General features: G+C 38.1%; 1 protein-coding gene across 3 annotated transcripts in view; it reads right to left on the reverse strand.

The window, feature by feature from the left end:
* osbpl2b (oxysterol binding protein-like 2b) overlaps positions 1-26,703 on the reverse strand; it is a 91,575-nt gene extending 64,872 nt beyond the window's left edge. Inside the window, exons 1-2 of one of the 3 annotated variants that reach the window (XM_073061960.1) lie at positions 26,479-26,703; positions 121-264 (exon numbers count right to left, since the gene is read on the reverse strand). In XM_073061960.1, coding sequence (XP_072918061.1) covers positions 121-157 — 37 coding nt within the window. In that variant the 5' untranslated portion in view covers positions 158-264; positions 26,479-26,703. Of the gene's footprint in view, positions 1-120; positions 265-1,713; positions 1,733-26,372 lie in introns of those variants that run through there. The other 2 variants (XM_073061961.1, XM_073061962.1) reach the window with 2 other exon arrangements.
* Positions 26,704-27,062: the final 359 nt, after the last annotated feature.

The following is a 27,062-nucleotide window of genomic DNA, read 5'->3' on the forward strand; positions in this document are numbered from 1 at the left end:
ACAGGATTAAGCAAGATTAGCTTTTACTAGCATTGGTATTTTATTTTAATTCCTATTCATTGGAAATGTAGATTGAGAACTTCAAAAAGTATAGGATGTAACAGTCATTAAAATACTTGCCTGTAACAGCATCATAAAATTCTTCTTCACTGTTCATCCTCCCTTTGGAAAAACTCCTGCTTTCCAACAAAGGCACGTTAGTACATAATTCTCTTTGGATACTCTATTGAATGTAGTTTCTTTATTTTTCAAGATGTTCACAACCTAAAACAAAAAATATTAATACTGAAAAGGAAACTGCAATTTTCCACCACTGGCCATCAGAAATACATCATTTGAATCCCATATAAACAATGCAGAAAATTTCCCCCCTTACAAATTGAACACTTCTAAATCTTACATTTAACATTTCAAGAGTACAGATTGACCCAAGATTATTATGAAAGAACATGGCCCATCAACTTCTCCAAAGCAATAATAAAACATTACTGGATTCACAGTAGATTACTGTATATAATATGCACTATATATGATTAAAAGATAAAATATACTCTTTTAGGATAAGATCTCTCCCTTTTAAGGGAGCACACAATTGTATCAAATACTGACCAATAGGGCCAATGCTTAGCTAGTGTTTTATGGAATTTAGCATGTCCAAATTGCTGTAGTTCCTACATTTCAGAAGTGACTGTACTTCAAAAGTATTTTCTTAGCTTAAAATGCTTTGGAGAGTTCTACAGGAGAAGTGCATAGATCCAAGTCTTCATCTTTTAAGGCTGGAAGAAAATATTGATACTAAATTAAGCAGACAATTTTTGCTTCACCATTTGATCATGGTTAAATAATTTTCCCTCGCAACCCAATTTTCCTGCCTTCCCCCATAACCTCTGACACACTTATTAATCAAGAGCCTATCAACCTCCATTTTAAATATGCCCAATGACGGCCTCCACAGCCATCTGTAGCAATGAATTCCTCAAATTCACCACCTTCTGGCATAGGAAATTCCTCTCCATCTCTACTCTAAAGGACAATCCTTCTATTTTGAGGCTGTGCTCTTTGGTCCTAGACCATTCCACTATGGGAAAGATCCTATCCATGTCCACTCTATCAAGGCCTTTTAATATTCGGTAGGTTTCAATCAGATTCCCTTCCCCCCCCACCCCCCCCCCCAACCCCCATTCTTCTTAAACTCCAGTGAGTACAGGCCCAGAGTCATCAAACACTCCTCATTATTAACCTTTTAGTTCCTGCAATCATTCTCTTAAACCTCCTCTGGACCCTTTCCAATGTAGCACATCAATTTTTAGATAAGGGACCCAAACTTGCTCACAATACTCCAAAAGTGATCTGACCAATCCCTTTAAAAGTCTCTGCATTATATCCTCTCAAAATTAATGTTAATGCTGCATTTGCCTTCCAGATTGATTACATTAATTCTGAAAAATGCACTGCAAACTAAAAGGTGTATTTTTCCATTTCCAGTTTAAAAAAATTTAATAAGGCTTGTGCCTGCACATAACTTCCACATAACCTCATGCCCAATTTTTGTGTCTAACAAGTTTATAATGAAGCACATGACTGAATAACTATAGAAATTTTTATGGTAGTTATAATAAATATAAAAGGGATTATATTCCATGCATGCAATGTTATTAACACAAATCAAGAATGAATTTTTAAAAAACTTTATATTAAGTAATATTTACATACCATTGAGACACAAAAGACTGCAAATGCTGCAATCTGGAGCAACAAATAAGATGCTGAAAGAACTCAGTAGGTCAGGTAGCATCTGCGCAGTGAAATGGATGGTCAATGTTTCCAGTCAAGACTTTTCATTTAGACTGTTCTAGAAAAGAAATGGAGAACCCCAGGAATTTCCAGATGAAGGATGAAAGTGCACTGGAATTTGGCATTCATGGTGATGATAAGGTAGTTGGGACCAGAGAGTTTGAAGTTATTAAAATGCTGAAGAGCTTGTAAGGTGTCACAGAGATAAGCGGTTGGACAAGGGTGGGGCGGGGGGGGGGGGGGGGAGTGAAACAAGATGGAGTGAAGGTATGAGGAGATAAGCTTAGTAGGCAAAAGCAGGCAAGGAAAAAATGGGCATACCAGAACAGTCTTCCTTGGAAATCCTGGGTAAGAGATAGAAACAGGCAGTAGAGGGTTCATGAACTATCAGGTTGAAGCTGTGAATGGGGCATCACTTCAAATGATGAAATCTGTGATCATATGGAAGACAAAAATCTGATGATTGTTGGTGAGGTCACAGTCGAGGGTTAGGTATGAGAAGATATTCAAGAGCTGGCAACTAACTGCTGCAAGGTAGAGATCAGTCCACTAGTCTACAACAGCACAGCCAGTCTTTGGGTTTGATGGAGATTTTGGGAATAGTCTGGAGTGACCGGACAGCTATGCGTTCAGAGAGGGGGCAAAGATGAAGCAGTTGAGAGGAGTAAAAAAAAGTCAAGATATTTGATGTTATATCAGTAGTTCAAAAGAGGGAAGGAAGGCCAGAAGGAAGGGTGGATGCAGTAGAAACGGTGTAGTGGGTGGATAGGTAAAGACTGCTTCCCAAAGAAATAGCCACGGAAGTGATGGAAGAAAAGATGTGTATCTCATGGGAAACACATCGAACTTTGGATATAAGAGTGCAAATAGGCAAGGACTCTGCTGAGGACAGACTGCCCTGTATCATGGAGGTAAAAAGATCAGAAGGGAATCGTAAAGACACAACAGGAATTGGAGCGGTGGTCAGGCATAGGGTCAGGGCAGTGGGATGGAGGGCAGCTCCAAGGAGCAAGGGGTTAGGAGTAGATGGAATGTAATGGCGTGATCAAGAATCCAAGTGAAAGGTCTCAACCCAACATGTTTCCTGTCTATTTCTCTTCATGGATGCTGACTAACCAGTTGAGTTTCTCCAGCACCTTATTTGATTGTATATCCATTGATCAGTGCCAGACCGCAAATAGCTAATCTCATTTCTGCCACACCTTTTTATTCGTGCCTATTTATGAGTGTGTTGAAAGTTTCACATTTGAGTTTTAATTTGTGACTACATTCCTACCACACCATGTCAAAACATTTCATAACTGTTTTTTTAAAAAAAAGTCACTTACATAACTTTTGGTTCAAAAGTTACAGTCAGTAGACCTACTCTCTTATTTCTTCTATGAATCAAAAAAGAAACAAGTAACTGAAAGCAGTTAATTTAAATATCTACTCAGGAATGTTATTCATGTTATTAAATAGGGCCGCGCATACAACTGTAACCTGGGACTGTGGTGTACTAAGAAAGAAATTGTATTTAGGAAAGGAGAAGGGGGAAAAGTGTATGGATAAATTCACCAGGAAAAATGCAAAACTCAAAATCTAATTAAGTTTTAATCATTAACTGTCTACATTAAGCAACTGATAAAAAAAGATAAACATTTGAAAAGACATCATTGAATTTCAATTTTGTTTACATTATGTAAGGCCAGAAACAAAAATGTCAGTCACCTATAAATGGACTATTGATCAGAAAGGTATTCCACAGATTATCTATCTGTTAATGTTTCAGCTCAGAAAACAAATCATATTTAATCAAAAGCAATGCCCCTTCAAGGATATGCAGTACCAGGCCACTTCAAATTAACAATGGTGATTCTTAACGGACTGATGGTATTTCAACTCAACCACAATGCTTCATATGTATTGTATCTATTTCACAACATTATCACATGGCTATAAAACCACCAGCATTTTTAAATTTCTAAAAGCACTGGAAAACTTTACATTGGATCTCTACTAATCCACAATAGAGTATTGAAAATCTAGACTGTCCTTTCAACACTGTCAAAATTATTCATAGATTTTGTGATTGATAACAATTACCTAATATTGGCGATTTCCATCTCCAAGAAACCACAATCAGAAAGCAAAGAGTAATTTGAGTCTGTATTATTACTTTGGTAAATGTTATTCAAAATGTTTACTGCAGACAACAATACTGAGAAACACTAACAATTGCTGTATTTCAGAATCTTTTCAGTATACTCATTATAAAATTAAAAGACATGATAAATAATATAAATTTCCAAGCATAAGAGTATTCATCACTAGAACTATCTGCAATGACCAAAGCAGCCATCTAGACTGAAATCTTCTGTTCTTCCATTGCTCTAGGAATGGCCCAGAGACTTGTCAGATCACAAATATGCATTGTGTTAACAAATCCTGCAGGCTTTTACAGATGTTGAAGTAATGAGCTTATACACACAACACATTCATCTCTTCAAGAACAAAAAAAAAGGAGCTTTATGGCATGTACCTAAACAAGTATCTGACTTGAAAAGCAAGGGTGAACATGGAGTGGGTGCAACTGAAATACATCAGGTATAAAGTTAACTAGAAACTGGATAGCACATTTTTGGCATGCTAAAACACATTTGGAGTCAACGTCCAATATGGACCCAGACAAAAATAAAGAAATCCTTCAACAATGACAATTGTAACAGCGTGTCAGTGATTTGGACCAAGGACAAACACCAAAACAAGACTTCCTCTGTTCAATATTACCAATTGAATGCAACCCTCACGGCTTTGATAGCAACCACCACAGTAGGATGTTAGCTCTTAAAAAACATACTCCCCATAGAAGGCAGCCAGACAACAGCAATATTTTATAACTGCCATTGAGGATAGCAGGCAGGCTGCAGAAGAAAGAGCATCCAAGATCGTAAATAGGCTAGAAGGGATATGGGAATCCTAATTAGTGAGATACTTCCGGGAGGTGAATTGGAATAGAACTACCAGCACCATAGTTAAGAGAGCTTGGCAAAAGTGGTTGCCTCCAACTGTAAGAAACCTATACCACAAGAAATTTAACAAGCTTGGAAGCTAGTAACAGTAAGCTAGGTACACCACCACAAAGACCACTCTTTTATATGTGTACCACACACATAGTTGTTAGTTATACAAGCTGTTATACCATTTGCAACTCCCATTCTCTTTCAGCATCCTTCGTACCTCCAGAATCAGAATCTATACATTCTATTTCCTCTCAATCTTATTTAGGAGGTCAAGCCTCCAAAAAAAAAGTAGAATCACAAAATACATGATGTATGAGGCAAAGACACTGGGGTATAGAAGGAAATCCTTCACTTTCTTCAATTCCTTTCGGGACAGGTGAAATCTTTCCTCACTATATCTCTGAAATCGCCAATTGAGTTTTATATAAACAGCTTCCAAATCAAGTCTATCCCGCTTCAATTGTGACAGGCAGAACTGTAACCTGTAGTCCAGAAGTTGTGGTTTCACCAATGCTTTGTAGAGTTGTAGCAAAACCTCTCAATTTTCTAACTCCACCCTTACTGTAATAAAATACAACATTCTATTTGCCTTTGTAATTACTTGCTGATCCCGCATGCTAACATTGTGTTTCCTGTACGAGTATACCCAGATAAGGTATACTATGCTATACATTCTGTGGGCTCTCTGCATAAAAGCAAATTCTACATTTCTATTCTTCCTGATGAAGTGAATAACAACTGACCCAAACTGATCTTCAGATAAAAGTTGAAAGCCATGTAATCATGGCATAGATTAGGTACATAAGAGCAGGACTGCACTTTGCTGGCAAATATTGTAATGCTCATGCATTTAAAATTACTTTACCTCCATCCTGCTCTCCTTATTGGACTATCCCTTGCAATATGTTGTCCTAGGAACTAAATCCACTAAGTGATCTATCTCTAAAATAGCGATGGTTAAAAAGAAGCTTTTTGGACCAGAGCTGAATTCAATTAAATGCAGGGTTCAATTTTTCACATTCGTTCTTAATCTTGCTGAATGAATAGAAGGTGACTATAATTGGTCAGAATTTTTGTAATTAAATTTATTACTTTTGCAACATGTATTTTCTACCTCTGATCTCAAAGTCTTCCCAAAAAGTGATCACTAGTGGTTCTATTTCAATGCGTCTTTCAGCTCTGCTTGGAAAAATAATTTAAAAGGTAGAACATAAAATTAAGTTACCATCATGTAGCCTATCACCATCATAAAGCAGAATATGAAAATGGTCACAAACCTCACCAAGTTTTCACATATTCTTGCCCAGTCCAAATTCTTGAAGTTGGATTGGCATGACTAACAATGCTGGGACTGGTTGAGACAGTCTTTATATTAAGATGTTGGGTTGGATAGTATAAACATGAATGTTTTGCCAAAGATTCTTTCTATCCAATAGGCAGAAGTGTATCATAATAGCTAGCTTTGTCTGCAAGCAATTTTTTTTGCATCAAGCCCTGTTTACCTGTTACTGTTCCCATTGCTAATGGAGTCCCAAAACACTACAAAGTGCTGCAACTAATACCGTGCTACACAACTGGTTGTATATTTTGTGATGTTAATATCAATGCATTAAAGGCAAATTTTACAGGCCACTCTGTGCTCAGGAATAAAGAGGCTCTAGAGAAGGTCATTAGCCCCAAATGTTTCATTAAGTCTACATTCCCTTTTATTTGATCTACAGCAGAAATCCTATTACCATCAGTGCTGTAACATCAGACATGCTTTACACAAAACTATCTTTGCCTTTGACAGACATCAGAATAAGGTCCCCTTTCCGACTCCCAGAAGAGTGTACTACACTTGATCTTAGCCAAAAGGCCGAAAAGCAAACCATTGGTCAGTGAAGGAAAGAAGGAATGCTGATGTGATCACAATTTTTCTTTGCACCTGCATTCACACACTTACACTTCAGCTACTTAAGGCACAAGTGTGGTTAAAAAAATTGGCCTGAAGTTCACCTGGGTTGGGGGTGGGATGGCTGACCTTGAATCAACATTGCCCCAGGAGGACTCAGAGAAGGGCTATGATAGGACTGCTTTCATAACTTTCATAACATGTCAGGAGCAAGCACACACACAGATTATGAGCCCCTTGTTGAGCTGATTGATAAGGAGCATGAAGTACCCAAAAGAAACTGTGCAAAACCAAGAGAATAGGACCTCCACTTGGAGGTGGTATGTCACTGTGCTCTTTCTGTCTCTATGTAGTATCACCCTGATTATGCAAGTTTGGGATCTGTCATACTTAAGAATCTATAAGCTATAAATCATAGCTTATAATTTTATACTAGGCACAGCTAGATGATGTCATTAAGCATCAACATGCCATTTGCGAACAGTGTTGCAAATTCAATGAACACAGCTAATCTGCCCATAAGCAGTTCACTTTTCTCTAAGAGCAAAATGATGCCACACATCAACTACAAGCTTCTCCATACAGGAGAAAAGCCACTGTGTGTCAGCAGAAGGATGCAATGTGCAAGACAACACACGGAAGCTGAGTTCGGCAAATAGGAACTCTATCCTTTTATAGGAGGCAGAAGGTGCCCCCTCCCACCTACTACAATGTGAACATAGCCCTGCTGATGCAACATAGGGACTTGTCTTTGAGAAGAGTCAAGTCAACATGGACCACATAACGTCACTTCAGAGTTTGTCAACAAAGTCAGCTCTAGAGTTTGAACTAATGCAGTCCAAGTGCTAGCAGATCATTATATCATTGCCAGCCTGGTTGACAAGGGTGCCTAGTGTGCAGATTTTGGCACTTATAATCCCCACCAAGAGGGACCAATTCATTTCCCAATATGACTTTCAGGCAGCATGTTTACCCTGCCCCACAATTTCCCCTTTAATTTGACTCTGGGCAACTTTATGAAACTAGTTCATGTAGGGCATTGGCTTCTCTGCGTATTCAAAAAAGGAAAGAAAACAGAGTCTATAATAAAGTATTTCACAGCCTGAAGCATCCAGACCCATCTCACAATTGGTAAAATTATACTAGGAAAAGATATCCAGCACAAGCTACTCCAGAAAACACAAAAGATTATGCAGATGCTAGAAATCCAGAACAAAACATACAATATGGAGAAACTCTGCAGGTCAGGTAACATCTATGAAGAGGAATTAACTGTCAACATTTCAGGCCAAGACCTTTGATCAGGGCTGGAAAAGATCCTTTAGTTTAGCAGAAGACGACTGCTGCTTTTAAAAAGAGGAATTAATGCAGTTGTTTCTTTTAAATGACTAATCTTTACCATTTAAGGAAATACAACTCTAGGAGGAGGTTTTCGAAAAATGTTTTAGGTTTCATTCTTAAATTTTTGGGAGATTATCAACCCGTGTAGAGAAAGAACTTATTACATAGACTGTAAACACAAAATATTCTGCAAATGCTGGAAATCTTGAACAAATGCAACCCCCTCCTCTAACAACTCCCTCTGATTCCCTCTCCTATTGGATTCCACCTCTTTCTTCAGCCCTTTACCTCAACCGCCTCTGCACTCGCAGCTTATTACTTCCTGCACCCTCTCCACCATCGGGCTAACTTCTCCCTCACCTAGTCTCTCACTCATTACATTCCAGCTTCTACTCCTTCCTCTCCTCAAACCTTTTTACTCTGGCTTTTGCCCCCTTCCTTTCCAGTCCTAATGAACAGTCTCAGCCTGAAACATTGACTGTTTATTTGCCTTCATAGATGCTGCCTGACTTGCTGAGTTTCTTAGCATTTTGTGTTTGGTACATAGATTGTCACATTCTGCTCTCAGCACTTGTCCATTTCCTTCCAACCTGGAAGAACAGCTGTAGTTGCAGATATTTTGATCATCTGCCATTTTGTAATATTCCATATTTTTGCACCAAATTATATGCAAATGTAGCAAATTCAAATGTATGTGTACAAAAACTATTTTAATGAACCTTCCATCACCTGATTAAACAGCTGTTAATAAAAAGATAGAAAATCATTTGTTTAATTCAGCCAATTTTTTAAATACAAAAGCAATTTAAATTTTAAGTATTTGTATTAAATTTTAATCACATACAATAGGATTGCTAATGAGATTCCACCCACATAACAAGCAAAATCAAAGTTACTAACACTGTATTGTGACCACTATTCTTCATGTCCTCAACAATTTCAATTAATGTCACTCTGGTTTCCTTCAGGAAACAGGCACCATTTTTCATTAAATGCACATTAGGTAGTAGATAGCTTTGCAAGTGCTACTAGCGCATCCACTACCACAATTTGTTCTGTTCAATAAAATCCACAAGTTCAAACATTTGTCCATTCACCAATCCACTCTCACCTCGCCACTCAGTAGAATGACTGAGAAACAACTGGTGTTCATTAAGATAGGTAAAATGCTAATTGTGCCGAAAACAATCATCTGTTATGATGTCTCTTTCCCATCCAGCTCACTCCAATAACCAAAAACCTTTACTGACAACAATGCATGTGGTGTCAATGTTGGTAACTCATCCTTTTTTCACGACAGAAATGTCAGCAAGATAAGTACTTACATCATGATCATCAATTTTTAAATCAGGAAAAAAAAGTTGTATACAACTCTCAGCTTGCACTGAGAGGTGTATTTGTACATTCTGCATGTCTTTTTTTATGATCGCAATATACTGCTGATTACTTTGAACAGCAAGTACTGCAAGACAATCCCATCAACTGCACTAATTACATACCCATTGTTTTCACTTGGTCTTGTTGTGTGTCATTGTGCCGTGACAGTGTGAGTGATTGTCTTGGACATTTTTTTTTATTGGGATTGCAAGACCCTGTTGGAATATACTACCCTATAATGTAGTATACTGAAAGTTCGGTTCGCTGATAGTAGGGGAGCTGCATTGTCTTGGTTGTGGCGAGGATGAGGCCAAAGCCACGGGGTCGCCTGTTGCAGCCATCTAGGAAAGGAGACACCAAGGCAGTGTGGGAGAGCCTCTGTGAGGGGTTTTGGAATCCATACTGGGATGGGGCCTGGCCCCTCCTGTCAGTGCTACTCTCCAGTGCTAGCTCAGGCTGCCTTCCAGTGTTCACTCAGTGCAAGAACAAATTGGACTCAGACTACAGTTGTGCCACTCAGGTACTTGGGCTATATATGTTTATTTATTATTTTGTGTGACTGTATGGTTTACTGAAATCATAATCATATGCACTCTTAGCGTATTATGCTGTTGGCACCTTTGCCCCAGAGGAACGCTGTTTTGTTTGGATACATTCATGAATGGTTGAATGATAATTAAATTTTAACTTGAACTTCTATATCATAGATGACGTTTCAGTGCATAACTGGTTTAATTTTTAAGATGCTCCAATCATATTTTTGTAGGAGGTTATACCTACCCATTATGTGGTCAAATCTAGAATTCTTAGAAAAAATTTTCAATCATCCAATGTTTGTTAGAAGCTACAAGTAGACCTTATAATGGTCTACGTCTTACATTAGGAAACAAATAACACTGGCCTGGTTATATACCAGTAAGAATACATACAGGTAAAGCAAGCAAGTTTCAGTTCCAATGAGGACAGTCTTGGCAACTTGATACTAATCACAACCTATTAAAATAAATTAATTGTCTCCTGTTTCTAAACCTAACTACATAATTTAGATTACCAATAATCAATGCAACAAATTTCTCATGTTTTTGCCCAAACACAAGTGATTCTTAGATTTTTTTGCAAAATGATCAAGGATGCATATTATTTCACTGAAGTTCAATTGTTTCCTTTGCAAACAACCTATTAAGTTAAATGAACAATAATTGCTTATGCTCCCAGGAATGGGCAGATTCTGGAAAACTAATTAATAAATATAACTCAAGAGTCAGTGTTAAGTGCAGCAATTTTTCCTTCAGTGCCTAATTTTGTAATTATAATAAAAGCTTACACAGTAAGACTGACATCCAGAATATTATGGACTTCTGTGCATGCAGGTTTTAATATGGAAAACTGAAAAGTTCTTCTGGATTTCAAACCTATATAAATGGCACATTTTGCAGCACCTTTCTTCAGTGGAATCAGCACAAAAAAAAAGATCAATGAACCATCAAGAAATCTAATAATTGTTTCCTGTGTTGAACAGCCCCTATGATATCAATCTTTGTTCTAGCATAGCCATGCTGATTTTTTTTGTTGCTGCTTAGAAATATCTCAGATCTTACAAAACTAACTTCAGGCAAGTGGATAGTATTGCCTTTACATTTCCTAATATACTATTGAAATTCAGTACAGAAATGTTAATGTTTATATTGCTATTTTCAATAATAACTTTATTTTCTCACTCTTTTATTTTACAATCTACAATGTGATGTTATTGAAAACCAGAAATTCTAATATCTAAAAGAAATTAACATAAAATGGGAAAGTCCATGGCATACTGATTGTGTGATCAGTGAAGGCCATGACTTTGCTTCTAACAAAATTTTAAGTCACAGTGCTCAAGTGTAAATATGCTTTCTTACAGTAAACAAAAAGATAGGAATGTACACCCTTAAAGAAACACCAAAAGACTTGGATATTGAGTCAGTTCAGATGGTAATTTAATCATTAGCATTTAAATGGGTATGAATGGGTATAGAAATTAGTTCCTTCAATTCGAGAATGCAAATTCATAAAACCATATATAGAAGGGGCTATAAAATTTCAAAATTTAGAAGAATGTGGCTCAGTGAGCCTATGCAGCTCTGAAAGATAAATTAGACAATCATTGTGTTAACCAGCAGGTCTGAAATTAAATAATAGATCTTGGGGTGCACATCCATAGATCTCTCAAAGTTGCTACACTCATTGATTGGGTGGCGAAGAAGGTATACAGTGTGTTGGCTTTTGTTAGTCGGGGGTCTGAGTTCAAGAGCCGCTAAGTGATATTGCTGCTTTATAAAACTCTGGTTAAACTACATGAAGTATTATATTCAGTTCTGGTTGTCTCTTAATAGGAAAGATGTGGAACCTTTCGGGAAGGAGCAGAGGAGATTAATCAGCATTCTACTTGGATTAGAGAGCATGCCTAGGAGAGGAAAAAAAATAAGCGAACTAGGGCTGTTCTCTTTGGAGCAAAAGAGCATGAGAAGTAACTTGTTGAAAGTGTATAATATAAGAGTCATAGATCAACTGGACAGCCACTGGAGGAAAGTACGGCGTGTATAGAATCATATAGCAGGTATACATACATAGTATAAAAAAGAATAGATGTCAATTCCTACCCACTGGTGTGTTTTTTGTTACATTACAACCACATATTGAAATTGTTCCCAGGGGTGGTCGTACAGCCAGATACATAGGGACATTTAAGAGACTCTTACATAGGAATATGAATGAAAGAAAAATGGAGGACTACATGGAAGGGAAAGATTAGATTGATTGGAGTAGATGAAGAAGTCGGCACAACATCGTAGGGTGAAGGGCCTGTACTGAGCTATACTGTTCAACTGAGAATGAAAGGTAAAAAAAAGATTCAAAGTTGCAGACAGCATAGAACAAATTCAAGTCAGAATTCTGCAGCCCCTGGTGCTGTTGAATAAGGAAAATGCACATCAAAGGGAAGGATTAAAAGTAGCTCGAAGTATACTGTACATCAGGAACTCCAAACTTTGTGTTAAAAGTGGGGACTTGGTTTTGTCTTGAAACACAGAAGATGCAACAACATATAAAAATATTTCTGCTGAATACACAAAATTTATCATTCTGAAAAGTTGAGGCATTAAATAGGAATTACGCACATAAATGTACATAATTGAAATACTGCACATGCTGTGAATTCAAAGCCGGCAACATCTTGCTATAGCGTTTCAAAATATACGTTGCAATGTGAATGAAGCAGTATAAAAGTGTTTAGGTATTTTATTTAAACATGGTGCAAAATGCATTAACTATACTGGACAAAGTGTTTAAGTGACAGCAAGGATTTGTACAAACTAATCAAGCATGCTGAAATGAGCACTACTTTCCACAAAACACTACACTTTTTTTGACAAGTCCTTAACTGTTAGGATATTTTAGCAAACTTGTCCTTATGGATGTAACATGTTGTTACAAGTTACATTAAAACCACATTTTATGATATTTCACAATCATAAAATCTTAATATTTAACTATTTGAGAATAGTTAATTACATACGTAATATGTAACCATTTGAGAAATTGTTTACAAATATTCCACATAGAAGAATAAACCCTAGCCAGGTACAACACCATCAGTAAATGTTAAGGTCTGTCAATCAAAATAATACTAATTCATATTTAATATAGATCAAAAACTTGTTAGCAATGTTTACAAGAATTATTTCATAAATTAAAATGAATATCAGTTATCAGTTCAAATTAAGGTGTGTTAATGCCAATAGTTCAAGTCACATTAGCACACGCCCTTAAAAGAACCACAATACTGAATGACATACAACAGTGTGAATTTATTCCATTTTGATTTTATTATAACAGCAAACACGAAACTAATCATACAGCTCTGATGCAAGACCAACAGCATGAAACATTAACTGTATACCTCTGTACAGTAACAACTCAAGTTCAGTGGATTCCGGTTAATTTGGCCATCAGTTAATCAGGGCAACTGCTTATTTGGGACAATTCTTAACAAACTATTTGGGAAAATAGCCAGGATTCCTTTGTTTATTTCAGACACTATGCTGCTTCACTGGAGGAGGAGACTGTTGCCAAACATCTTCTAACCAGAGTCAGTCACATGCACTTGTGTGGCTGTTAGACACTACACCGTGCTTAGAGTGAACAGTTTTAAAATAGCATCAGTTGCTTGCGCTTGTGTTCAAAAAGCAGTGATTTTTGTCACTGATAGTTGTTTTTAAAAAAAGTAAGCAACAAGACAATTCAGAACTGGTTGGTTCACTGCAGTTTCAAACATTCGGGCATATAGAGTGGACTGACACCTTGTCCTATTGTCTTGTTTATTATTTATTGTAATGTCTGCACTGTTTTGTGCACTTTATGCAGTCCTGGGTAGGTCTGTAGTCTAGTGTAGTTGTTGTGGTTTTTTTTTCCACGTTTTTTTTTTTACGTAGCTCAGTCTAGTTTTTGTACTGTGTCATGTTAACACCATGGTCCTGAAAAACGTTGTCTCATTTTTACTATGTACTGTACCAGCAGTTATGGTCCAAATGACAATAAAAGTAACTTAACTTGACTTGAGATACTGAAACATCTAGAAGTGAAAATGAATTGGTTTCCACTACTTTGACAAGTTAAGAACAATGAAGAATTTTAAAGTATCAATGATCATCTTGAACATTACCAGGAGACTAAAGATTTGGAAGATGCAATCGTTGAGAGCATTGTATAAAGGCAGGCCATTATGTACACTAGGTGTCCAAGCTGATTTTGTGCATTTACAGTCAATGAAGAGCGTGGCAGCATTACAGGAACACTGGATGAATTCCTCCATCGATAACAATTAGGAACTGATACGCAATTTTATAGTACTGTAAAAATATTGATAGCGTTCTAATTTGTTCTGTATTTTATTTACATACAGAGTATGTTACTCAGTTAAACAGTAGTTTGTCTTTTTTTTAATACCTTTTCAACTATTTCCATGAAACTTCAGCTAATTGGAGGAGCTGCTTAATTGAGCCAAAATGTACTGGTCCCAGTGTGTTCCAATTAACCAGAATCCACTGTATTTTATAAGTTTGTTTTTAAAAATATCATACATTGAGCACTGATATAGATTGTATAAGAATTATGATCCATTAGGGAGAAGAATCATTCAGATTTCAGAATCATTTCAATCTCAGGACAAGTTTGCAGAAGATTTTGAGGGCAGTATTCCAGCCCAACCTTCTTTAGCTGCTACATCAAGTCAGAAGAGCGAATGTTTATCAAAGTCTAAACATAATAAATTCTATAAGCAACTCATGCCTGCAATGAGACTCAAATAATATTCATGTAGGGCCAGTATGTGCCATGGGATATTTCTACCAAATGATCTACTGACTGCAGTCACATAAACCAGACACTTAACAAAAAGTTAAATATAATAGCAAAAACAAGGCCTGGTTATTGTCCAGAAAGTGATTCACCATGACTCCTTAAAGGCTTTCCATCTACAAAAGTAAGATGACAATCTCCACTTCCTTGGATAAGTGCAGCCCCTATAGAGTTTAAGTAATAAGTTATCATTCACAACAGAGCAGCCAACTTGATCCACACCAGACACCCATCCTAAATATTTAGTCCCTCCAATAAGACTAATGTAATGCACAGCCTGTGAAAAATGCATTGATAAAACTTTGTTGACTGCAAGAGTTTCAAAACCAAAGGCATATGGAAGCTCTCCACCAAATTGCACTCTCTGCAGACTTGATTAACATCAGTCCTTTTAATGTAACTGGATTTAAATAGTGGAACTTCCCACCTACCAGAATCATGGGCATAGCAATTAAAGACTGACTTTTAGTTCTTTAAGCCTGTATGGGACAATGTTATAATGTTGCAGGAGACCACAGATACAACAGATGTGCTCAAAGTGCTCACACAATCCACCTTTCATTTCTTATATGGAAGAGAGCTCATAGTGAACATTTAATGCAAGGCACTACATTAGAAATATATTAGAAGTTACCTTGCCCAAGCAATTACGCTAATCAACGCTACCACCCATTAACACACCCCTCAACACCTCCCCCACCACCACGACTTTAGCATTTTCTGTCAGAGTTCAGACACCCCTATATCGAGAATCACTTTATGTACATTCAATTAATGTATATAAACTATTTTGCATTTTTGTGCTGCATTCCATTTGGAATAAAAATTATTTAGTTCTCCTTTACCCTATGTACTGGAAATTATATTTAACAAACTTGTATCTTTAAGTTCATGTAGAAAAACTATTCGTCCACAAATATGAGAAAGGAAGAAGTGAAAGGACAGATATTGCATCTCCTGCAGTCAAAGGGAAAATGGCATGAGGGGAGTGATTGGTAAAGATGCAAGAACTAACCACGGAGCCTCAAAAGGGAAGGGAAAGATGTGATTGCTGTGGATCCTTAATGCAGCTGTCAGAAATTGCAAAGAATCCATTATACTTTTTATGTTCACATATAACAGAAAACTGCCCATACAAAATATCATTGCTTAAATGATCTCACCTTATTGAAGCATGCGACTCCACCGATAGTGAATGCTTTAACAGGCATTAGAAATTTGTATGATTAGCTTTCATCATAAGGAGATATAGACATTTATAGATGGAAATGAAATCATGGACTAAAATGTACAACTTCAAAACGGGGCCTGTTATTCATCCATGCACCATGACCCAAATAAACACCAACCAGCTAATCTTGTTTCATTTGAAGATTATATTTGTTTTATATAGAGTTACTGCACAGTAGCAGGCCCTTCCAGTCCAACGAACCCACGTTGTACAATTACACCGATGTGGCCAATTAACCCATACATCTTTGGAATTTGAGGAGGAAACTTTAGCACCCAGAAGAAACCCATAAGGTCACCAGAAGAACATATAAACTCCTTACAGACAGAAGCAGGAATTGAACCCGAGTTGCTGGCACTGTATTAGCAGTATGCTAACCACTACACTACTGTTACTTGGATTTTTAGAAGGCCTTTGACAAGGTGCCACACATGAGACTGCCTAACAAGTTAAGAACTCAAGGTATTTTACAGGAAAAGTATTAGCATGGATAGAGCAGTACCTGATTGGCAGGAGGCAAAGAGTGGAAATAAGCGGAGCCTTTTCTGGGTGGCTGCTGGTGATTAGTGGTGTTCCACAGGGGTGTGTGTTGGGACAGATTCTTTTTGCATTTATGTCAATGACTTGGATGACAGAATTCATGGCTTTGAGGCAAAGTTTGTGGATAGCATGAAGACAGGTACTTTTGAGGAAATAGAAAAGGCTACAGAAGGACTTAGACAGATTAGAAGAATGGACAAAGTTGTCACAGATGGAATAGAGTGTCAGGAAGTGGATGATTATGCACTTTGGTAGAAGAAATGAAAGGGTAGACTATCTTCTAAATGGGGAGAAAATTCTTAAAAATCTGTGGAATCCGTTACCACAGGCAGGTGTGAAAGACAAGTCTTTACATAGATTTAAGGCAGTGGTTGATCAATGCTTGATTGGACAAGACATAAAGGGACACAAGGAGAAGACAGAAGATTGGAGTTAAGAGGGAAAATGGATCATCCATCATGATGGCCAATGGTCTAATTCTGTTCCTATATCTTATGGTCTACCAGGCCATTTTACTTCTCCTGTATAATGGCAAGTGAGATCAATTACTGACCCATCATATAGATATCTAAATTAAAGTTATGTTTGTGCATGTAGGCAGTCATCTACCTACATTTTTAATTGAATTATGTAAGCAAACCAGTCAAGTGGTCAAACCACTAAAGAGAGACAACCACTCGTGCCAATGGTGGGATGATGGAAGCTTGGATTATATAGGAAATACCAAATAGTCTCTCCCACCATAGAAAACATCCTCTCCACAGTACAATGCTAATTGTTATCCAGATGGAAGGCCTCATCCTGAAACCTTAATGCTGCTTGATCTGCTGATGTGGTCCAGCATTTTGTGTGGTGCTCCTGACTCCAGTATCTGCAGTCTCATGTCTCCAAAGCTAGTTGATATCAGTTTATTACAATGTGTGCAATTTAGTGTCTCATGTACAGTACATGTTTAAAAAATCTTAACATTTATACACATTTTTCTGAAGTGATTAAGTGAGACTGGAATCTCGTAACTTACCCTATTAAAAATCAATATAATATTGAGATATTATAAACAAATATAAAAGACAAAATTCAAATGTGGTGAAACAAGAAAATAAAATGAAAATATAAAAACTTAGACACATTCATTGTTTGATAGAGGCACAGCAGAGTATAATCTCCATGCAAAGACAGTGATCTTCATTGGGCTCATGGCCACATTTTCATTATATGAGTAATAGTTGATGTGCTTTCGATGGAAAGCTAGAAACAACTCCCATTTCCTCCAGCTCTACATTCTGGTATGTATATTTTGAAAGACTTACTATGTTGATACAAACTAGCATTTCTAAAAGAATCTTGCATAAATAGAAAGCAAAGTGTTGCAGGGATAAGTACTGCACATCAATTTATTTTATTTCAAGAGCAGAAATTTTACTGAAAATTCACTTCCATTTTGAAGATCTTTTAAAGTATCCATTAGTATAATCCAAAATCCTTATAAAAGACATTTAATTAGGGGTGTTATATTTAATGCTTTGTTTCAAGTTTAATCAAGAAAGAACATCCCCCAGTATATATCTCGCTATGATAATCACCCTATGCCATCAAACCCCGAATATTAAACTTTTACTACTAATGCAACTGCACACTCATCACAAACTGGCGAGCTGACTGGTCCATTACTGACTTCTCATCACTACTGCATTAAAATTTGTTCTGGTCTAATGTGCCTCCTTGGGCTCAGGTGTTCAAGTGTGTTTGCACATTTTCAGTTCCAGATTAAATAACCTTCATGCTTCCGGTCTAATACATTGACTCATCAATGAACTGGGCAGATTTATTTTTCTATGCAGTTTAACTGCAAACAAACCATTAAAAGAAACAGGTACATAAATCTCACCACAGTAATTTTTCACCACTGATTATACTTACAAATTCAAAACTGAAGATGGCAGAAATTTAAAATAAAAATTGAATTCTCTGGAAATATTCAGCAACACTTTTGAGAAAGAAATAACATTAACATTGCAGTCAATGACTTCTCACTTCAAATGGAAAATAAAGTCAGAGATGCAAAGCAAATAGAAGCCAGCATATGACAAGTAAAGATCTGTGGCAGGTAGAAGGCTGATTAAACATCAAGTAATGAAACTTGTTTAGAAGAGGCAAAGTGAGAATATTAGAATCTTTAACTGAATTTATTGCAAGTCCAAAAGTCTGCAACATAACCAGCTGCAGAAGTCTGCACTAAACTTAATTTAAATAATGAGATAGTGACAGTAATCTATTCTCAGCTGGTCAAATGCAGTAGAGACAACATCAATAGCAGCAAAAAACAATGCACTATTGTGCAATGAATTTTACCCAGAAGTATTCAGAAGAACACAGGCAAACTGGCAGTTGTAGCATCACCAGCATGTACAAGAAATCTCTTCAATAAAGTAGTTTATTAAAAGCAGAGACTACAAAATAAAGATGAGCAAAAATGAGCAAAAATGAGCAAAAATAAAGATGAGCAAAAAAGCTGGAGACCCGTCGAGACCCAAAACGTTGACTGCTCCTTTCAGCGGATGCTGCCCGACCTGCTGAGTTCATCCAGCTTGTTTGTATGTGTTGATTTGACCACAGCATCTGCAGTGCACTTTCTGTTTAAAATAAAGATGAGGATATGGCAACTTTTATTATAACTTTGCAGTGAAGGGGAATAAATAAGAAACGTATAGAGAATAAGATAGTGGGGGGGATCATTGGTTAAAATTTTGAAAGGAAGACTAAATAGAAAATATTACTATCAGAATGAATGTTGTAGATATGGAGCAGCCAGAGAAACACGGCCATTCCTAAAAATGTTTGATGCTACTGGTATAATAGCTATGGGATACAGAGCCACTTCTTTTTCTGCAGACCCGTGGGGTTAAGAACAAAAGGCAGATAAATGTGCCAGAACCCTATTAATGTGGGGTGGCCATTGTACTATATTAAGGGTTCCAAAACTGCTTGCTTAATGGTATTGGCCCACCACATAAAAATGGTTGGGAACCCCTCTACTACATGAAACACATAAAAGATCTTAGTTTCCATAGCATGAAGGTGCATGAAATTGCAAGTAGCGTGTGCTGAACAAACTTAATATGTAAGCATGCACAAATACACAAACAGATAGTGGATTATCTCAGTGATGAAGATGCAGAAATCCAAGAGGAAAAGTGCTAGAAATGGACCATATAAAATTTGGAAAAGTGGATAATGTCTTCTAGTTTAAGGCCAGACTAGCAATGCTAGTAATATACTGGAAAATTAACTGAAGGAGGAGGGGTACCTGATTAGAGGTCTGCCAACATATAAAATTAAAACCCAGCACAAGGAGGTACTTATTTTTGATTCACGACCCAACAATCATCCAGAATCCATCCCAGTCTACAGGCACTAGATCCAGCCTACAGGGCCCACTTTCACACCTTGTAACAGTGCCTTATATAAAATTCCTGAGCATTAATTATGCATAAAGAGCTAACCTGACCCAAACAAAGAAGAATGGCAAGAGCCATGACAGTGCTGACTTGCAGAGAGATCTGGGGATTCTCTGAAAGTGACTACACAGGTTAATAAGATTGTAAATATTATGTTTTGTAACTCCAAAGTATTAAACTAATTAAAATATTGTCACAGGAGTTCAAAATGTAAATCTAACTTCTCATTTTTTTTCAAATAATTCATTAAAACTTGTAATGAATTATTTGAAAACACTTAATCTGTAGCGATGTACTACATACAGAGCTAGAGACGACACACAGTCGGTAAGTCGTTTCGAAACTAGTTTATTCAAACTTCGCGGCACTGGCATTTAATCCCTAGCGCCCACCCTCTCCAGGCGGAAATGACGTCAGAGGTGCATTACCAAAGTCTCTCCCCACGTGCTGGCTATTTGTGAGCCGGTTCACCTGTGCAGGAAGTGGGTCGCCACAAATCAATATTTACAATATTACTGAAATATTAAATACACAACAGTAAAGAAAGCATATAGCATGCTTGCCTTCTTTAGTTGAGAAATTGAGTTCATGAGTCAGCAAGTTTTGTTGCAGCTTTATAAAACTCTAGTTAGGCTGCATCTGGAGTACTGCATTCAGTTCTGGTCACATTATAGGAAGGATATCAAGGTTTTCAAGATAATGCACAAGAGGTTTACCAGGATGATGCCTGGATTAGAGTGCATGTGCTATAAGGAGAGGTTGGACAAACTTGGGGTGTCTTCTCTGGATCGGCAGAGGCTGGAGGGAGATCTGATAGAAGTTTATAACATTATGAGAGGCATAGGTAGAATAGATAGCAAGATTCTTTTTTCCCCAGGATTGAAATGTGCAATACCAGCATGCATACACTTAAGATGGCAGGGATGAGTTCAAAGATGATAAGTGGGGCATTTTTTTTTTTAAATACACAGCGGGATGTCTGGAAGTGCAGACAAATATAATAGAGATATTCAATACGCTCTTAGATAGGTATGTGAATATGCAGGAAATGAAAGTATATGGACATTAAGACCTTAAGACATAGGTGCAGAATTTGGACATTCAGCCCATCGAGTCTGCTCTGGCACTACTTCATGCCTAATCAATTTCCCTCTCAACCCCATTCTCCTGCCTTCTCCCCATAACTTTCACACCCTGACTAATCAAGACCTATCAACCTCCGTCTCAATTACACCCAATGACCTGGCCTCCATAGATTCACTGCCCTCTGGCCAAAGAAATTCCTCCTCATCTCTGTTCTAAATGGGCATCCCTATACTGAGGCTGTGCACTCTGGTCCTGGACTCCCCCAACCACAGGAACCATCCTCTCCAAATCCACTCTACCTAAGCCTTCCAATATTCGATAGGTTTCAGTAAGACCCCCCCCCCCCCATTCTTCTAAACTCCAGTGAATAAAAGCCCAGAGCCAGCAATCGCTCCACATATGATAAGCTTTTCATTCCCAGAATCATTTGTGTGAACCTCCTCTGAGCCCTCTCCAATGTCAGCACATTCTTTCTTACATAAAGGGGGCAAAACTGCTCATAACACTTCATGCCTCACCAGTGCCTTATAAAGCCTCAGCATTGTATCATTGTTTTCATATTCAAGTCCACTCAAAATGACTGCTAACATTACATTTGCCTTCCTCACTACCGACTCAACCTGCAAATTAATTTTCAGGGAATCCTGCACGAGAACTCTCAAATTCTTTTGCACCTTGGATTATTGAATTTTCTCCCCATTTAGAAAATAGTCTCTACTTTTATTCCTTCTACCAAAGCACATGACCATAAACGTCCCAACATTATATTCCATTTGCCACTTCTTTGCCCATTCTCCTAATCTGTCCAATTCCTTCTGCAGCCTTCCTGCTTCCTCAGCACTACCTGCACCTCCACTTATCTTCGTTTCATCTGCAAACTTGCCCACAAAGCCATCAATTCTGTCATCCAAATCACTGACATACAACACAAAAAGAAGCGGTCCCCATAGCAACCACTGCAGGCCATTCCAAAATCAGGGTAACTAACTGTCCTTCAAAAATCAAGGTCCACAAGACAACTCGAGAAAAAGTGGATCACTTGCCATATCTCAGGAACCAATGCTCAACAAAAGCAGATGTCTATCGCCTGCCACAAGCCAGCAAGACGTTTTGTCAACTGAATAAAGGTGTATGCAAGGACCAAAGCGTTAAGCACAAGCTCCTGCAGTACAAAGCATTAGAGATCCCCATCCTCTGGTATCCTCTAGACACCTCAAAGCATGAAGAAATGCCATCAATGCTATCTCCACAAAGCCCTTTAAAACCTTGGGCAGAGAAACATCATCAGATCAAGGCTTTGATCACATTCATAAAGGCAAGCCATATGCCTGACACCAGAGTCCTGGAGAAAACAATTTTGCTGAGCTCCATCACAGCAGGAAATTTCTAGGAAGATACAGGCTATATGCAGGGATAGCTCACTCAGCATCCTCAAGCCTGCTCTGCCATTTAATATAATAGTGGCCAATCAGATTATAACCTAAACTCCACAGTCCCATCTACTTACAATAATCTTTCATCCCTTGCTTATCAAAAATGTATACCTCAGCCTTAAAAATATTTAAAAGTTTCATTTCCATGACCCTGTTCAGAAGGGATTTCCAAAGACTCAACCTAAAAATGAAATATTCCTCAGATTTAAATGGATAACTAATTCAAAACACTTTCAGAGGAAACATCCTCTCCCCATCCATTCTGGTATGACTCCTCAGATTCAGTGATGTTCCAAATTCTAGCTGTCCAAAGCACAGTCTGTTCCACCTTCCTCATAAGACAAATTGTCTCTAGGTATTACTTAGTTCAGATGTTAGTCTCCAAACTATTTGCAATGCATTTACATCCTTTCTTAAATAAGACCAACATTGTACACAGCACTCCAAAAGTCATCTCATCAATGATCCATATAACAGAAACATAAACTCATTATTGTATTTGGTTCCCACAGCAATAAACTTTTTTTAAGCTTTCCTAATTATCTGCATTCTATCCATCTGCAATGAACTGCCAGATCTCTGCAACCTACCACGTTTCCTTTTATTGTTCCTGGAAAAAAAGACATTTTCAAACTTCCTTCAGATTATATGTCATTTGCCACATCTTTGTTCACCCATTTAATCTACCTGCATTCACTTCCTACTGAACTTTGAATCATCAGCAAGTTCGGCAACTATACACTTGCTGCCTTCATCTGAATCATTATTACGAATTGAAATGAGTTGAAACCAGCCAATGTCTCCTTGAAAACATAAACCCTCACCAATTCATGTGAACCTTGGTTCATAACTACTCAAAATTAACATCCACCAAGCCACTGACCACCTTGAGTTCCCATGACAAGAACCATGCAAACAGTGGAAAGAACAGCAAAGCAACCTGGCAATTCAATCATTAATCCTATCAAATGCAATTTAGCCCAGATGTAGCAGAGTCTGGGGATTCCTTCAACCACCTCAGAACTGCAGTAGAAGCAAGCTACTGTCAACCTCTCCTCAATATCATTCTGACAGGTCAGTCTACGCTGAGGCCACTCTCAGGCTGGAGGAGCAACATCTCGTATTCTGTCTAGGTAACCTCTAAGGTAATGGAAGGAACAACGATTTCTCCAACCTCCGGTATTTTTTTCCCCCATCTTCCCCCTTCAATTCCTCACTCTGGCCTCTTACCTCTTCTCCTCATCTGCCTATCACCTCCCCCTGGTGTCCCTCCTTCCTTTTCTCCCAGTCAACTCTCCTCTCCAATCAGATTCCTTCTTCAGCAGCCCTTTACCTTTTCCACCTAAAACCTCCCAGCTTCTTACTTCACCCCCATCCAACCCACCTGGCTTCACCTATCACCTTCTAGCTTGTTCTCCTTCCCCCTCCCCCACCACCTTATTCTGCCATCTTGCTACCTTTCCTGCTGTGTTCCTCAAGTATTCTATACATGTTGCTCTGGATTCCCCGTACCTTCAGATTCTCTTGTGTTTATCAACCTTGAGGGTTCGCCCAATAAGATGATTCCGTTTACATCATCTGAAGCCATCCTACTTACCAAACAAAATTAATTCACAACTCTCACCATTAAGTTTTAACTCGCACTTATTGGCCCATTTCACCAAATTGTTTATATTGGTTGAAACTTGTGAAAGATACTTTTGAGTTACGTTATCTGCAAAAATATTATTAAGTGTTTTGATCTACTTTTATAGAGTCTACATTTACATGCCCACTTTTCTCTACCAATCCTACAATAATCATTCCTCCCTACCTACATCACCTTTCAATTATTTCTCCACCCTGCAATTATACTTGCACCCACTCACACTGTGAGCAATTCACAGCACCCAATTAACCTCCATCCAGCACATTCTGACATATGGGAGGATAAAGTCCACGCAACACTGAAAGAATGGGTAACTCCATGTGGACGGCACCCAAGGTCAGTATCAGAATTGGGCCTCAAGATCTGTAAAGCAACAGAACTAAGCAGTGTGCCATTGTTACTTGGTCATAGATTACACATATTTGGCTAAAAAGAACCAAAAATACATATAGAAACAGGAATAAGGTAGTAGCCCAACAAATCTGTTGTAATTCAACAGAAACACGACTGAACTTTTATACAACTCCATTCTCCCATCTCATTCCAAAATCCCTTATTCAATATCCCAATATCCCCGTTATACAAATATCCCTCATCAATATCCCTCTGTTATACAAATGTCTAATTCATCACAATCCTCTGAGTGAATAAAAATGACCCTTTTCACAACCAGAAAGACTGATCTGCTTATCCAGATGCAAAATAAGCTGACATCTATAATATTCACCTCTTAATTCTTTCAAACTCTAAAAAAGATAGGCCCATTCTCACTCTAGGAACTAATGCAATGAACTTTCTTAGTAGCCTTTTATTTATATCCTTCCTTACAATCATCAACCAAAGCAATTTTCCACATGTTGTCTTCTCAAAAGTTTAAAAGTTTAACGTTTTCTTTCTCTTTTAACACAAGCCCTTTCATACAAAGGCTAACATGCCATTTGCTAGTCCAATTGCCTACTAGAATCCCATGTGATTTTTGCACAAGATGTTCAAGTCCAAACTCGGTTACATCACCCTTATCCACATCTTTAGATTTACAAGTACGTGCTGGTTATTTGTTCATATTTTTCATTAAATGAATCTATCAGACATTGCTTTTTTTAAAAAGTTAAACCAAAGTGAATATTTAAGTCAAACACCCAATCCCTTCACAAAATAGCAACACTTTGGATTAGGTGGTAAACTCAGACAGGTGCATTGAATTAATACTTGTAAGATATTACATGCTCCACACAGCTCTGAATCTATTAAGATGTCTGAAAAACTCTGTTAGGTTTATAGCAAGGTTTATTTGAACTTGCACACCAAAACGTACTAATTACAAACCTTTTCTTTCTAATCAGTTTACTTAAGTATTCCAAGCCAAGTAATATTTTTGACTGAAGCCACAATGTTACAGGTATATCAATCTACTGGTAGTATCTTTTACACACGGGCCTAGCTGACAAAGAAATAAACCTTACTTAATTTTGTTACATAGGATATCATCAACTAAAAGTTACAAAATAAAGTTAGGGACTATTTAAAGAATGATCTTAACTGTAAAATTCCAGGTTGACGGTACTGCTCCTGACCATTAATGCTTACGAGTTTAAGTTACAGGACTGTGAAAAGGTGCACTGTAAAGAGGGAGGTGGAAGAAAATGGAAACCCATTAACTGGTATAATGTGTGCAGACTTGAGAGAGATTTGATTTCAGGTAACACCGCAAAGACCATCAAGACTTATTAACCAGAAAAGGGAACACTGTGGGGAGACAGAGATGATGTCGCGTTAGCTGAAGGAAGTTCTTTGATATGGTATGCTGAGAACTTACGCTTATAAATAGGTACTTAGACAGACTATACATTACCCAGCACTGTGTAACCGAACACGAATAAACACACATCGAATGCCATATTTCTCGACACATAACATATCCAAATTGACAACAGCCAATAGTTCATCACGGGATGAAAGAAACCTTAAAAGTGAACTGCTCTGCATAATTCCGCATTGAGCGTCTGGCATTAAACTGGCGAAGGCCTATCGCAGAGTTACTCAAGGACAAATACTGACGTCCTTCTCTATGGAAAAGCACGGACATACATACACACACACATACTGTATATCCAACTAGCCTCTCCAGCAATGTGAACCACGAATGTTAATTTTCCCAAATAAACATCACTTACGGCGTTCACTAGTTTTGTTTAGTTATCTGATTGCTTTAGTTCTTAAGAAGCCACCTGATAGCTTGAAAAACAGATTTAAATATTTTTTTAAAAATACTAGGCGCACCTTATTCGCCTCTGATCGGATAATACTCCCAACATCAAGTTGTCAAGGGCTCCAAAGCAGCACCAAGGCGGAAACGCAAACACCCCGGCTGAAAGACAGCGACGTGGACCTATTGACGGACGCGCTTCGGGCAATGGCGAGGTCTTGTGACGTCCTGAAACCAATAGAAAAGGGAGGCGGGCGTTCAGGTCGGGGGAGGAGGCGGACAGCCCGCTGGGAGAGCTCGAGCTTCGCCAACCGCCGTTTCGTGTGTGAAATGGACGCTGTGATTTTTTTTCTCTCTCTCTCTCATCCCCTTCCCCCCCCCCTTCCTTTAAAACAGCTTATCGTTAGGGTCCAGGGCAAGAGTCAGGTAATGACAGTTGAGGCCAGGTGCGCCTGATGACTGAACACTGCATTGTGTGAGAGTGAAGCGTTGCGGTGTCACGCCGTTAGTCAGCGCGGCTCGTTCCCGGGCCCATCCGCCAGCCACCCGAAAACAAACGGCTGGGTGTCAGCAGACGCCACTTCTCGCGAGACTTCGGCTGGGCGATGTTTTCTTGGACCGTGGTCTCCAGTCCTTATTCTGCCAAATCCAGTTTCGG

Source organism: Hemitrygon akajei, chromosome 11 (genome assembly GCF_048418815.1).
Source record: "Hemitrygon akajei chromosome 11, sHemAka1.3, whole genome shotgun sequence".
Lineage (NCBI taxonomy): Eukaryota > Metazoa > Chordata > Chondrichthyes > Myliobatiformes > Dasyatidae > Hemitrygon > Hemitrygon akajei.